General features: G+C 45.5%; 1 protein-coding gene across 1 annotated transcript in view; it reads left to right on the plus strand.

Annotated features, from left to right (window-relative positions):
* LOC148220098 (endogenous retrovirus group K member 8 Gag polyprotein-like) overlaps positions 1-14,511 on the plus strand; it is a 57,422-nt gene extending 42,911 nt beyond the window's left edge. Inside the window, exons 2-3 of the mRNA XM_088155753.1 lie at positions 12,189-12,258; positions 13,325-14,511. Of these exons, the coding sequence (XP_088011879.1) occupies positions 12,189-12,258; positions 13,325-14,511 (1,257 nt within the window). The remainder of the gene's footprint in view (positions 1-12,188; positions 12,259-13,324) is intronic.
* The last annotated feature ends 1,928 nt before the right edge of the window (positions 14,512-16,439 follow it).

The raw sequence follows: 16,439 nt of genomic DNA on the forward strand, positions 1-16,439 counted from the left end.
AGTTAACACAATACAACAGCACACAGTCACAGGCATCCACCTTGGCCGGGCCAGGAAACCATTGTTCAGAGTCAGCCTGGGTGGGGGTCCACGAGTTCTCCTTGCGACGGTGGGGAGGCAAAATCGAGGGGAACTTCGGACCGACCCTTACAGCCCCTGACGCGAGGACGCTGCTATTAGCACCGCATTGCAGGGGCACTTCTCGCTCCTTGACTACTTGCTCAGCGCTCTCCGAATTCGCTGCTAGCTCCATGGTCCTTCTCAGCTGCAAGTAGCAGCGCTCACAGTACATAGAACTTCGCATGAACTGAGGACCTGGAGGGACATATCGCACACAAAAATGTGCCAGGACAGAGACGTGTTCTACATTGTCCCTTCTCGTCATCCAGTTTGTGCTTCTGCTGCTTCTGCTGTTAGGAATGGCTCCTTGAAAGACAAGCGAGAGCGTCTTTCTGGGTGCATTGCACTGAGTGAGAGCTCGCTAGGGACTTTGCACTCGGAGCCAAGGCAACAGGGCTTGCTTGCCCGCAGAACTGAGGACAAGCTGTTGGGCAGAGCTGAAACGGACAGCTCGAGTTCAGCTCTGTCCGGACGGCAGAAGGCGAAGAATGAAGCTGCAAGGCACCGGGCTTGCGAGCACAGTGCAGCGAAAAGCACACGAGCAGTCAAATAGCTCCTTCACAATCGCTTTCACTTCTCAGTGCTCTTGCTGCTTGGAAAAGTAGCACACAGACGTTCCACGCCAGGTCTAAAGCTGAGCCAGTACCCTTCCTCACACCTTCGCTGCGGTGTACTCCATGCAGCTAGAGCGAAGCGAGAAGGATGCGAGTGCGAGGAAGAAGAAGGCGATGTTCAAGTAGCCCTCTGTCAGCAGCCCTGAAAAGGCGCATAACACACGGGGTCTCGCTGCCCTCCATTCTACATACTCGCAGCTCCATTTGCCTACTTGCAAAAGTTGCTACCAGAGCAGAGGGGGCCAGATTGAAGAGGCAGTGCCTAGGTTCACCTTCTACTTATTGCACATACGCCACGTCCAGCTCCTCTCTGCACCCTGTATTTCCCTTCTCCGCGGCATGTACCGTGGTGCTGTCTGCAACTTGGAGCCTAGAAGAGACCGCCAATGTTTCCATAGCGGGCTGCAAGTGGAACCAAGGAGCAGCACAAGCAGCAGTGCTTCAGCTTTCTCCTTCTCACTGCTAAGGGCACTTGGAAGGCAAGCGAGAGGCAGCCACCTTCCTCTCCTAGTAGCCTGCAACGTGGTGCACACTAGCACGGTACTTGTGCGGCTTCGATCACCGCCCTCGCCCACGCCTGGCCCCGCTTTCAATCCCCGGCTGCTAGAAGCCGCTGAAGCAACGCCACACAGCCAGCAGTATACCCGCGGCCAAGTGCTCGCGAACGCTGCTTCTGCCCAAGCCCGCCTAGGGCGTGCACCTTTGTTCTCAGAGCTCCGTGCAACAGTCTGCCTCTCTCGCAGTTCGAATGGAAAACGAAAGATTTTCGCCTATGCCCTTAACAGAGATCTGTTGCCAGGACGAGAAGGTCTTGTGGCCGGAGCTCACCCCCCACGCGAGGCAGCTGCTATTAACACTGCATTGCAGGGGCACTTCTCGCTCCTTGACTACGTGCTCAGCGCTCTCCAAATTCGCTGCTAGCTCCACGGTCCTTCTCAGCTGCAAGTAGCAGCGCTCACTGTACATAGAGCTTAACCACGACCGAAGACTAGGAGGGACATGTTGCCTATGAAAATGTGACAGTACAGAGACATTCTACACCGAGTAGAGACAGAGACACACAGAGAATTCTACACTGCCCCTTCTTATCGGCCATCTTGTGCTCCTGCTGGCTCTACTGTGACGAATCGTTCCTTGAATGACGAGCGAGAGTGCCTCTCCAGGCACATTGCACTGAGTGAGAGCACCCTAGGGACTTTTGGATGTAAAACTTTTTCCACCTCCAAAAATATATGCTTGAGTCCTAAAAGTTTTGGTTTTATTAAGAATAGTTACGTCCAAGTATTGCTGTTCTAAACACCCTTGGTGTCATTCTGAAATTAACTGTTTGTTTCTGTCTTTTTGCCTAGTGGCAATCTAATTCTAAGGTAACTAGATGTGTTGGAAATCCATAAATTACATCTCAGGTTAGGTGGGATAATTGGCTGAGAAGAAAAGGGAATTGAGAATTTGGAAAGAATCCAAAGTGAGCTGATGTCACCATCTGAGATTCCCTTGGGTTCCAAATCCTTTCATTTGTGTTTTTGTGGGCTTTTTTGAAGGCGGTGTACAGTTGAAGCCATGATTTAGCTGTGGTGAGACCTGCTCCACTGTAAAAGCATTATTTTCTCAGTGAGCATGGACAATATTTACAGTGTAGTCTTTTAAGATTCCCTGCACTCCACATATGGTGGCAAAAGCAGTGCCTTGACTGTAATCATAAAAGTGATTACAGTTTGATTGCTTTAACATCATGTAGGATGCTTCCTCCATCTGCTGTGGTCAGCATTAAGTAACAGATTTCTCATTTTCTAGGAAGAGTCTAGCAAACAATCACCTTCCTCCTTCTCTTGCATTTATTCATCACTGCTATGCTGCTATACAGACAGATAGTCTGTTTATGATTCAACAATTCAATGGGACATCAAGTAAATAGCAAAGCAAAACTAACTACTGAAAGCACTATAAGGTCCAGAGATTAGCTTGGATCAAAACAGGTATTCTCCTAGCATTGTTTACAAACAAGTCAGCATGTGAAACAGAAGGCACAATGTAGATTGGGCCTTGTTTTGGGCATGCCCGGAAGAAGGACATTCTGATTTCACATATGGGAAAGGAAATGTTGACATTTGAATGAGATTGTTCATACCCCAGAAAAGGTTGCTTTGAACGGTTGTGGAAGTCCTGTTAGGAAACATGGCTTTACAAGTCCTTTCCACCAGGAAACAACAGCTGCAGAACATCTGGGTGTGCCAATGTTGAGAGCACCAGCAAAGATCAAAGTGGAGAAGTTGGTGAACAATGGCAGTGGCCTGGGGGAGAGCAAGTGGGGTGCTGGGTGTGGGGCCAGGGGAGTCCTGACTGACTTAGTAGGCGTGTGATGGTCTGTGCCAGCAAGCGGAGTAGTGCTGTGACCTTGGGACAGTGCAAATACTGGAATTCAGTGGGGTCACTGTGCAGGCTGAGTGTCTGAGCTGCTGGAGGGACCCAGTTTGCCCACATGTAAACATCCAGTCTCACTCTTGCCAGCCACAGAAAGGAGCAGGATGTGGCTGCTGGCGATGCCTGTCATGTATATGTAGTGTATATGTGTGCTATCCCAGCCTGCGGGGAACACTTCTTTGTGACTGCTTGGGCTGAGGGAGAGAAAGCAGTGGTAGTTTCTGAGGTTTCGAGTTTGCTTGAGTTTCTCAGGCTGTTTCTGGAGCCACCCAGAGTTGTCTTCCTTGAAGCATTTCAATTCCTGGCAATTTTGAAAATTCAAACAGACACAGCCCTAAGCTAGTTGATCTGACTTCAGAGCTATTCTTAGGCTGAGCTGTTGGATGATCTGATCTCCTGAGATGTCTTCCATCTCAGTTTATGACATGGTTCTTGTGAAAAGTAGGATCTTTTAGCCTGGAGAAGAGTGGTTTCTGGACAGACAGTATTGTGGCCTTTGAATATGTAAAGAGGGTATAAGACAAATGGAGAAAGACTTTTTAGGAAGGTTTGCAGAGACAGGACAAGGGGCCATGCTTTCAAACTGAGACTAGGTTTAGATTGGCTAAAATGAAAAACTTTTCTACAATGAAGCTGGTGAGACACTCAAACGGGTGTTCCAGAGAAGTTGTGGATGCCCCATCACTGAGAGTGCTCCTTATCAGTTTGGCTAGTCTTGAGCAATTTGATATACGGTAAGATCTATCTGGCAAGGAAGTTGGACTAGATGATCTTCAATCACAGACTGTTGTATGATTCCGTAAAAGACAGAAGGCAATGAAGCTCATATTTCAGATTTTGGCTCAGACATATTTATTATATCTCACTTTATGCATCATTGCAAGGACAACTTGTTAGCTTCTGAAATGATGAGCTGAGATTGATTTCCTTCCTTAGTTTCATTTTCCCTGTTATTCCTTCACTCTTGGACTTTTTTTTTCACTAGATTTCCTCTTTCAGTAAACTGCCCTTAAGTATCACTTTGCTCCCCACCTGGCTTTTTTTTTTTTTCAAGGACACCTTATCACTGGTTCGTTTTGGGCCTTTGATGCTTGAAGTCCAGCAGCCTCCTTGTCTGAGCATTATGGTGCTTTCTTTACAGCTTCATCACTATGCAAAAAGCCATAAATTACTGTGTTCCATCTCACATACCATCAAATATCACACTAATATTCCCTCTGCTGAATAGCTGGTTGGCTTACATAGACCAGCCAAATACCAGGAAATCCAGATGGCAGCAAGAATCTTGTAGACTACTCCCGCTGTTCATTGAAATTCTGGAGAAGTCGCGTGAGGTATCTCATTCTCTTGAAAGAAGTGTATATCATCTCAGATATTCTAGAATGGGCTATTAATATTGTCATGAGTTTCTGGCTAGACTTTTTAGTATGCAAATTCAAATTCAAATGATCTGAAATGATAGAACTTCAAGAATTTTTTTTTCCCAGTATCGAAGTATGATGGAGTTACATAGGGAGAATCTAAATCTTAGTTATTCTATTCTATCTCACATCATGGCTGGGGGCACGGAGAAGGGAGTATCTTTGGGGGACAATGGGTTCCGGTGTACTCAGTAAGCTGGGCAGAGGAGCCTTTAGGTATTGTCTGTTGTTGGGCGGTGGATTCATGTGAACTCTTCCTTTCTTGTACCTTGCCACTAGTATTGTTGCTAAAATTGTTTTTTTTCTCATCCAAGTGACAAAATCAGCACACTTAATGAGGGATGAAGAGGGAGCAGGCACCTCAGAACAGGAGGAAGAAGAAGCAGAGCCTGCTGTCCTCCAGAAGAAAAAAACACAACCAGCCATCTTTGCATCATTTGTGAACTTCCTGGGCGTGTACTCTATCCCCTTGTCCAGATCACTGATAAAGATATTAAACAGGACTGGGCCCAAGACTGAGCCTTGGGGACCAGCTGGATGAACTCTATTTCCCACCACAATTTGGGCCTGGCCATCACCCAGTTTGTCATCAGCAAACAGCCCACCCACCCAAACCATAAGCAGACAGTTTCTTCAGGAGAATGATGTGAGACTCATTGCAAAAAGGATCAGGGAGATGCCGAGGAAGAGTCTCATGTGAATCCAGGAGAGTATAGTGGAGGACTATTCAGTTTTCCAATCAATTTGCTTAAAAAACTCTCTAAAACCGTAATAAAAAGACAAACAAACAAACAAACAAAAAAGTAGACCAAACAAACACACAAAAAACCCCAACCAATAATCCACAAAGAGACAAAAAAGCCCACAAAAAAACCCAGCCAAAACTGAAAAAAAACCCCAAACCCAACACATCAAAAAATCAGGGTGAATGTTTTTAGTAACTTCAAAAATAACAATACAAAACAAAACAAAAATCCCAGAAAGTCACATTTCTAAAGGTGCTGTCCCAGCCTCTTCTCTCAGCAGGGAGGACATCCTGAAGTGGAGCCAGTTGGAAGAAAGCGGGACAGGGCAGCACCTGGGCCATTGTCACAGGACGGCCCTGTGACTGCCCCATTGCCAAAACCTGGACACATAAATCAAACACAGGTATGCACATGTGCTTAGGCACAGCAAAAATATATTTGTCTGAAAAGAATACTGGTCCATTTATATCACTGGAAAGAGCATAATGCCTCGTCTCAGCTTTCTTTTCAGTCATTACAAATGTTTCGAAAATATAGGAGTGCAGCAAACGGAAATATCCAAGATCAACATGAGGACCAATAACAAAGATTCCATTTTTGAAACTGCATTGGGAATCCTCTGCAGAAATTGACTCATAGCTCTAAGATTTATAAAAAAACCCAAGAGTATTGGAGTCAATACAACACAGTGTCTGGAGACTTCAGCTGGTTGCCTTGATTTCTCAAATATGATGGATGAAGCACCTTAAGAACTACAGCTGCCAGTTCTCTCAGGGCCCTGACATGCCTCTGGGTGGGTCCCATGGTCTTGCATGCTCAGGTTCCTCAAGTGGTCTGAAAGCTGACCTGCTACTATGGCTTAGAATCAAGTCCACCAGTCCAATAACCTGAGAGATGTGGAAATGGTGACTGGCAGTTAAAATTGAGACCAACATTTGTTGAGTACCCCAGCCTTCTCCTTGTCTGTTGTCACTAGTCCTGTCTGGCTTATGGGGGTGGCGGGGGAAGAGGGGAGGAGTGATAGGTTTCTTTTCATCTTCCTTTTACCACTGAAATACCCGTAGGTGCCTTTATTATTCTTATTTTTGCCATGCTTTTCCAAATTCAGATTCAAGTGAGCCTTAGCTATACTGATCCCATCCTCACACACTCATGTGTTACCACTGTATTTTTCCCATGTTTTGTCTCGCTGTGTATTGTCTGCATATTAGCTACTTGCATCACATCTATTAATTTTCCATAACCTTCTGGCTTTAATTTGTTTTCAAAAAAATCCTTTTTGAAGCTTTTCACCTCAGAAAATCAACTGGGAAACCCAAAATCCCCAAAATTCACCCCGAAGACCCCCTGGGATGCCCAGCACTCACCTGGCAACTACGAAAAAATCCACAAATTCACCCCAAAATTTATGGGGGACCACCAAATCCCAGAGCTTCACCCCAAAATTCCACCTGCAACCCCCCAAATCCCTCAAATCACCCCCAAGACCCAGTCCTCCCAACACCTTCCAAATTCACCCCAAAATGTCTCCAATCCCCCTCAAAACACACACAGATATGCCCAAATCCACCAAATTCACTCCAAGACCCATCTGGGACTCCCAAAAACCACCAAAATTCCCTGGAAAATCCACCTGCATCCCCCCAAATTCATCCCAAAATTCTCCCATGATTCCCAAATACTCACCTGGATACCCCAAAATCGACAGAATTCACCCCAAAATCTACCTGGCATCCCCAAAACTCACCTGAGAACCCTAAAATTCACATGTATTCCCTAAAATTCTCCAAATTCCCCCCAAAATTCCCCTGAGATCCCTAGAATTCCACAAATTCCCCCTAAAATTCAACTGGGACTCCCCACATTCGACAAATTCACCCCTGTCCTGGAGCACAATGCAAAAATGTGTATTCTATCACGATCTGTTAAAATGTGGGAGGGGTGGTGATCCTTCTCTCTGTAGGAGATATCCGCTCCTGATGTATTGGGAATCCAAACTGCCCTGGGATTCTGGAAATAATTACAAACTGGCCTGAAGGTGAGAGTTTTGGATTGTCTTCTGAAGAAGAAGAGGAGCAAGTGGCACGTGCTGAGGAAGCCCCACCATATCATGAGCTACCGGAGACTGAAAGACGATATGCCCTCTTCACTGATGGCTCCTGCCAAATTGTAGGCACTAACCGGAAATGGAAAGCTGCAGTACGGAGCCCCACACGAGAAGTTGCACAAGCTACCGAGGGACAAGGTGGATGGAGTCAGATCGCAGAGCTAAAAGCCGCCCAGTTGGCTTTGGATATGGCTGAACAAGAGAAGTGGCCAAGGCATTATCTCTACACTGACTCATGGACGGTAGCTAATGCTCTGTGGGGATGGCTGGATCGCTGGAAAAAGGCCAAGTGGCAGCGCAGAGGGAAACCCATCTGGGCAGCTGAGATTTGGCAGGACATTGCTGCCCGAGTAGAGAAATTGACCATAAAGGTTCGACACGTGGATGCACATGTACCCAAAATCCGGGCTAATGAGGAACATCACAACAAAGAGCAGGTGGACCGAGCTGCCAAAGTGAAAGTATCACAGGTAGATCTAGACTGGCAGCACAAGGGAGAATCATTCCTAGCTCGTTGGGCCCATGATGCCTCTGGTCATCAGGGGAGAGATGCAACATACCGATGGGCCCCTGACCGAGGGGTGGACCTTACCATGGACAGCACCTCACAGGTCATCCACGACTGCGAGACCTGCGCCGCAATCAAACAGGGCAAGCGGGTGAAGCCTCTGTGGTTCTGTGGACGATGGTCAAAGTACAGGTATGGGGAAGCCTGGAAAATTGACTACATCACCCTTCTCCAAACCCACCAGGGCAAGCGCTACGTACTAACCACGGTGGAAGCAACTGCAGGATGGTTAGAAACCTACCCTGTGCCTCATGCCACTGTCCGGAACACCATCTTGGGCCTAAAAAAACAAGTCCTTTGGAGGCATGGTACCCCTGAGAGAATTGAATCAGACAACGCAACCCATTTCAAGAACGGCCTTATCAACACCTGGGCCAAAGAACATGGTATTGAAAGGATATATCATATCCCTTACCACGCGCCAGCTGCTGGGACAGTTGAACAGTCTAATGGACTCCTTAAGACTACTTTGAAAGCACTAGGTGGTGGAACCTTCAGAAATAGGGAAATGAACTTGGCCAAAGCCACCTGGATGGTTAACACCCGAGGGTCCATCAATCGATCTGGTCCTGCCCACTCTGAACCCCTGCACACAGTGGATGGGAACAAGGTCCCTGTGGCACACAGGAAAGGTACTTTAGGAAAGACTGTTTGGATTAATCCCACCACAGGCAAAGGCAAACCAATCCGTGGGATTGTTTTTGCTCAAGGACCTGCTTGCACTTGGTGGGTAATGCAGAAAGACGGGGAAACGCGTTGTGTACTGCAAGGAGACCTAATTTTTAGTGAGAACTGTATATAAGGTTTCCTTTTGTATTATATATCTGTAACAGGGTATTGGTCTGGGTATGATGTAGATGGTAATAGAATAAGGGGTGGATTATGTCCTGGGGTACAATGCAAAAATGTGTATTCTATCACCATCTGTTACAATGTGGGAGGGGTGGTGATCCTTATCTCTGTGGGAGATATCCTCTGCTGATGTGCCATCTGATAAGATCAGGGGGATGATCACTGTTATCTTTTCACAACCCATCCTTCCTCCAGAAGATATATTCTGTTAATGGGCCATTAAGTCCTATTGTGTGAGTGATAAGATTACATCATCCCATTGGGAGATGCTCCAGCCAGGGGGAGGAGCCAAACATTTCCTACCTAGATAAAAACTGAGATTTGGAACACCGAGACAGTCCTTTCCACTCGATCCCTGAGGAAAGTCGGACTTTTTTCCACATCATCACTGGATCTTTGCAGGAAAACTGCACCTTCTACAGGAGCACTGCTTCAACTGAACCACATCTGTCAACCAGGAGGACTGCAGCCACCATTTATACGGACTGCTACCAACACCCTGACTGACAGGGTGTCAGGTTGTATTTCTAACTTTGTTGGTGGTTTTTATTTTATATTACTGCATGTATTTTATTTTTTCTCTTTTCCCTTATAAAATCATATTACTGACTTGGAGTCTCGCACTGGTTTTACATTCATACCAACACACCCCCAAACCTCGCTACCCGGGATCCCCCAAAATTCCACAAATTCTCCCCCAAAATCAAACTGGGACCCCTCAAACTCACCTGGATCTCCCTAAATCCCCCCCCCCCCCAATTCACCTGGGAACCACCAAGTCCCCAGAATTCAACCCAGAATTCTCCTGGGACCCCAAAAACCACCAAATTCGCTCCAAAATGATTGGCAACTTTACACACTCCATTTTCCCACAAAAGGATCTAGAGCCCTGTGCGCTTCGTATACAAACTAAACGGAAAAAAACTTTCTATTCGTTCTCAGCAAAAAGACTTCCAATTCCACCTTCTTTTGGACAAAACTGCCTTCACTTTCAAACTTATTCTCTTGCTCACTTGCCTGCATAATGCTTAGTCCCTGTTCTGCATGCTCATTTTCTTCACTTTTACAAGGAATCCTCTCCTCATCTTCTTCTTCCTCTGCTTCTTCCATTTACTGTGCCAAGATCACCTGTTTCTCTGTTAGATTTGTTTCTCCAGCTGATTTTTGACAACTGTCCCTATCTTGTGGCACCGCTGGCTCGAGAGAGGTGAGTGTCCTGCTCTGCTCTGGGCTGGGACTGCGCTCTCTTCAAGCCCTGGGGGCAATTTTGGATGCCACAACGTCAGAAAGACCTCAGGCTATTGGAGAAATGTCCAAAGGAGGGACACAGAGATAGTGAAGAGGCTGGAGGGGAAGCCATACAAAGAGTGGCTGAGGGCATTTGGTTCAGCTGCAGAAAGGACACTGAGCTCACACCTCACTTGGGACCTCTCAGCTCATCTCAAGGGTAGCACAGGGACAGCTTTGCTCTCTGATCTCTGCGACCAGGGACAGGAGCCAAGGGAATGCCAGGAGCTGTGTCAGGGGACTATTAGGCTGGCTATCAGGGAAAGGTTTTTTCCTCAGAGGCTGGTCAGGCACTGAATAGGTTTTCCAGGCAATGGGCACAGCCCCAAGGCTGCCAGAGATTCAGGAGCGTTTGGCCAATGCTCTCAGGGATGCAGAGGGTGGGACTGTTGGAGTGTCTGTGCAGTGCCAGGAGTTGGACTTTGACGATCCCTAGGGGTCCCTTCCGACTCAGGAAACTCTTACCATTTTCCCCTCTTTCCTCTCCTTGCACAATGCTCTCAGCTTACTGTTCCACCGTATGTTCCACTTCTGAAACCTCCGCTACTTCTTTCCAGTTCAAGCACAGTTCTACTGGTTGCAATCCAAAGATATACCGATTGAAAAACAACCAAAAAGAAACACCTGTTTGGAATGTCGTGGTCTTATTTGGATCTCGAACTATGAAGTCGATTGTGCCTTGCAAGTTCTAAAAGCAAAACAACAACAAAAAACACCCACCACACCGTTTTAACATAGGGATTTTCTTTCTTCTAAGAAATCCACATCCCTTCTCAAAAGGGATCTATTTCAGTAAGAGATCATCTTGAATAGATCACTTACTATCTAAAGAACCTGGAACACTCAAATCCGTAATGATAAACCTGTTACCTTGTCGTTTTCTGTTCCAAAGGCAAATGAATTTGCTCAAGTGCCGTTTGTAACAAGGACAGAGTTGAAAGTGTGGCTCTGAGAAATGTTTTGGTTTCCCTCTCCTATCTCTATCAAAAGCACTTTCTTCAATGGCTGAAACAATACTTGATATAGTCTGAATTTTAAAGGTCATGAAAATTTTCTCAAAAGTGAAAAATTAATATAGCAGTCAGGTTTTAAACCAACGGGAATTTTTGTTTTACCTGTTTGAAGATTTCCTTCACACCAAAATGCTGGCTGATGGATACCTAGAAGAAATCAATTCCCACAAAATGCTTCTGGGTAAGCCATTACGTCTTCCATTACAATTTGCTTCAGTGTCCCTTTCCTGTCCAATTGAAGGTCCCTGTTTAAGAGACTCAAGTACGCAGAGAAATAAAATTAAATATGACTACAGTGCCTTTAAATCTAAATCGAACTTCCTGATCAATCTCATAAAACCTTTAGGCTAAATGTTGCCATTGATCTGTTTCTACTGAACAGAATCATGTCCTGGCTTGTTACAGATTAGTTCGTTACAAAGAAAGAAATGCACAGAAGTTAAAATATTTCCAAAGAAGCATTTGACATCCTTCCTTTTGGATGGGGAACCATTCCAACACTCTTGGCGGCCTAGTAGGAGCTCTGGCTCTGCAGCCTGTCTATAGAAAACTACCTTAGTTTTGTTAAAGGTCTGTTCAAGGTTCCCGTGTCTTTGGTGTGACTATAGGAGAAAAACAAAATCATAAATTTTAACGTTGAGATAAGCAAGAACAAAGGAAAAGACATCTGGGGAGGCAAGATCCTGTTTAGTTGACATACCATGTCCACTTCAAAGAGTATCTTACTCAATAACTAGTCTGTAGAAAGATAGATCTTAGATGAACCAATAGAATTACTATTAACATATATACGTCTTTTGTGTAACCAATCGTACTCTTTGTAACAAACTCTAAGTAACCACTGAAAACGTATAAAAATCATCTCTTTGTTAAAAATAAAGACTCTGCTCTTTGCATTCATATTGAGTGCGTGTTATTGATTCCTGTTCTCCAGCATGAAAACCCCAGCATCTTGGTGACCCCCACATGATGATCCGAAGGGGCCAGACTGCTTAACAGACGGACTTTTATGTGGAGGGTCTTTGTCCGTGTCGCCTAGGAGAACGTTGACTTCCCGCAGCGGTTGCGACTGGGCGTCCGAGAGAGGCGCGAGTGGCCACTGTCGACCGGTGAGTCGGAGCCTTAGACGGCTGTAAAAAATTTGCGGGATGGGAAACATGGTATCAGCTATCGAGAAGGCTACTGTTGATGCCTTAATGAAACTTGCCCAAATGTAAGGAGAGACTGTTGATCGGTCTTCGCTTGTGAATTTACTGTATTGGGCTAAACATCGTGTTTTTTTAAAAGACTCTACCGATGTTTTTAAAGAGAGTACTTGGCAAGAAGTCGGGGCAGATTTGTGGGAAGCTATACAAGCTGGGAATAAGGAGGTAAAATCCTTAGCTCCTACGTACCGGCAGCTGCGCATGTTAATTGAACAAATGGGTGCTGAAATTGAGCTGGAACTCACAGCACAGACCATGGTCACTGCCGTAGCTGGTAAACTCACCCAAGAGTCTGCTACTGTCCCACCCGCGTAGGTGTCAGCCCCTGCGGCCCGTGGCCCCTATGATGATTTAATACCACCCTGGGACCCTACCGATGTTCATAATGTGACTTCCTTTGCACCCCCGGAACCTACGGCACCCTCTGCACCCTCGGTACCTACGGCACCCCCAGTAACAATGAGCGTAGTGCCAGCTAATCCCACTAATACTGACCCCGTGTTACATCTGCCCTCACCTCCCACTTTCGACCCAGCGACTGTGCCTCTTCCCGAAGAAACGGAAATGGACACGGGCGATTTACAGTCCACACTGCAAAAGCAGACCGAAACCATGCTTGAACTGTTAGGTGAAATGAAGCGGCTTGATAAGGGTTCCAAAAGTAAAACGATTCGGGACGCATATAAAAAGGCCCATAACACCATTCTCTCCGGCCTCAAAACTTTAGAGGAAAATTCTTTTTCTGCACCGAATACTTCTACATCTCAACGCCGACAGAATATTATCAATTTGGTTAAGGCGGGGGAGTGGGATATGCCTACTGCAAATCAATTTCTAACATCTAAAGGTTTACCCCCAATAATGCTTTCCGAAATTGAAAACACAAATGTTTCTCATTCTACAGAAAAGGAAGGGACGGGATTGTTAACTACCTTTAATGAGTCTTTTCAGCGTTGGTGGAACAAAGGAGGCTCGGGAGGCTTGGGAGGCTCGGGGAGTTCGGGAGGCTCGGGAGGCTCAGGAGGCTCAGGGAAAGGTCCTGACAAAACTTCCATCCCCAAAGACCCTTCTTTTGACATGAATAAGAGGTGGAAAGGAGTGGTAACAAATGCTGAGTTGACGGGAGATTTTCAGTTTGTCTCAGCTCCGGTGGTGCGAGGAACTGGTGGTAATAATGCTTGGCAGCCCTTAGACTGGCAAATGATAGCAAGGGTTCAAAAATCTGTAATGGACTACGGTGTTGATAATCGCTTGGTAAGGCGGCAAGTAGAAGCATTGCTAAAATATCAAGAACTGGTCCCTGCCAACCTTAAGGCTATGTTTGAGCTTATACTAGGACCTACTAGTTATATGTTATTTTTAGCAAAGTGGCAACAAAGATTGGAGCTTAAACAATTAGATAATGTCAATTTGCCGCAAGGTGATCCTCTACGCTTTGCCACGCTAGATATGCTTATGGGAAATGGTCAATTCATCCATCCACAAAGACAGGCAATGTTAGGGGCTCGCATTTTAGCTCAAAGCAAGTCTGCTGCTTTAGAAGCTTTTAACAACTTGCCCCAAGTAGGTAAGCCTGGACAACCTTATTTACATATTCAGCAAAAGGAAGATGAATCCTTTTTGTCTTTTGTGGACAGGATTAAAGAAGGAGTAGAGGTAGCACCAGATGTCCCTCCTGATATGAAAGGTACTTTAGTAAAAGAAATAGCTATGCAAAATGCAAATGCCACCTGCAAGCGATTATTAGCAGCATTACCAGCTCGTATGACAATAATACAAATGATTGAACAATGTTCACGAGCCCCTTTAGAAATTGAAAAGGACAAAGCTCGAATTCATGCTGCTGCTTTAGCTGCAGCCATTACTCAAGCACACAAGCAAGGGAACGGGGACAAAGGCCCTCCCAATACGTGCTATAATTGCGGTCATACCGGACATATTAGAAAGCATTGTCCTTCAAGTTTGGTAAAACAACAACAAAATAACAATACGAACCTCACATCTACATCATTTGTCGGCACTTGCCGCCGATGCGAAAAGTTTGGCCACAAGGCAAATGAATGCCGATCCAAATTTAAAAAGGATGGGACACCGTTGGAGGGAAACGAGATGAGCCGCAAGGGGGGGGCGCTGCGAACAAAAAGAACCCCTCAGTAGCCATGGCTGTCTCTACAACATGCTCCCCGCCACAAAAAGGAGCGCTGGAGTCTATTTGGTAACTAGAGACTCCGTGACTATTTTTGATGATTCTGTTACCGTCATCGATAGTACTACCAAAGGTCCATTAGGTGGCGGTATGGCCGCATTATTGCTAGGGAGATCGTCGGCCACTTTAGACAGCATTTTCGTTTTACCTGGTGTAATTGATGCTGATTATAGTGGTATTATCAGAATAGTAGTGAAAGTCTTTTCCCCACCAATGTTCATTCCACAAGGTAGTGTAATTGCTCAACTTGTTCCTTTTCTTCCCCAGGTTCCAACAGCTACTAATACACAAAGATCTGGTGGTTTTGGTAGTACCGGACCCTTAATTGCCTTTGCTCAAGTCATGACTAGTGATAGATCAACCCGGCAAGTAACCGTAAAATTGTATTCTGATAATATCGATGATTCTGAAATGCTTGAACATTCAATGATGCTAGACACTGGGTCAGACGTCACCATAATACCACTAATTGCTTGGCCTCAGCAGTGGCCCACTACACTCTTAAATGAGCAAATCTTAGGAGTTGCTGGAACCACCCGTACTTTACAAAGTCAGGAATTCGTAGAAATTACTGATAAAGAGGGAAACAAGGTTGTAGTAAAACCTTATGTACTAGACACTCCTCTTTGGATCCTTGGTAGAGACACGCTTAGTCAATGGAATGTCATTTTAACCAACCAACATTTTCAGGGGCGGCCACTGAGCCGATAGGTGCTCGACCCACTATACAACTAACATGGAAATCTGACCAACCAGTATGGGTGGCTCAGTGGCCCATCACTAAAGATAAATTAGAGCATCTCCATTCATTAGTACAAGAACAATTAGCCTTTGGTCATTTACAACCTTCTATGAGTCCCTGGAATACCCCCGTTTTTGTTATACAAAAAAAGTTGGGAAAATGGAGATTTTTACATGACTTAAGGGCAGTCAATAATCAAATGCACTCTTTAGGAATTCTGCAACCAGGTTTGCCATCGCCAGCTGGTTTACCAAAAAACTATCACCTGTTTATTATTGATATCAAAGATTGCTTTTTTAGCATTCTGTTGCACCCTGAAGATACCAAACGATTTGCATTTAGTGTGCCCTCCATTAATCACAGTGCACCTATGAAAAGATATGAGTGGGTGGTACTCCCTCAAGGTATAAAAAATAGTCCTACAATTTGTCAATGGTTTGTAGCCAAGCCTTACATCAATGGAGACTTAATAATCCAAATTTTCTAACATATCATTATATGGATGACATTTTAGTTGCAAGTGAATTTCCATTACCCCACTTAAAACAAAAGGAATTATTGCTAGAATTAGAAAAGTGGGGATTGAAAGTGGCAGAAAAAAAGGTGCAATTCTCCGACCCTTGGTCTTACTTGGGCTTTAAAATAACACAAGCTCGCTTTGTGCCTCAAAAGGTAACTTTACATGCAAATATTGAAACAGTCAATGATGTGCAAAAGCTTCTAGGAGACATTCAAAGCATAGGTGCATGGGCAGGTATTTCAAATCAAGACTTAGATCCTTTAAGAAAATTGTTACATGGTTCAAAGGACATTAATGATAAAAGGTGACGTTTCTTCCACCTGCTGCCCACCTCACCTGGGCTACCGGCTAGCTCAGGGAAGCCTACGTCAGTGAGTGGCCCCTCCCCGGCACCACTCCGGGAGCCCCAGCAGGGGTGTAGCAACAGCTACGCCTGCACGAGTCGTCAGGGAGGGATAAAGAGTCACAGGAGAGACCTTTTACGGTTCTGGGGGAAGGGATTTATTGAAGGAAAAGGTAACAAGTCCGGAGGTTGGGAGGGGGAACCGCAAAAGGCAGTTAGAATGGGTTCTACACCGGCTTAAGTACGGGGGAGGAGCAAGGGGATGGCACAAAAC

This window comes from Sturnus vulgaris, chromosome W (genome assembly GCF_052056855.1).
Source record: "Sturnus vulgaris isolate bStuVul1 chromosome W, bStuVul1.hap1, whole genome shotgun sequence".
Classification (NCBI taxonomy): domain Eukaryota; kingdom Metazoa; phylum Chordata; class Aves; order Passeriformes; family Sturnidae; genus Sturnus; species Sturnus vulgaris.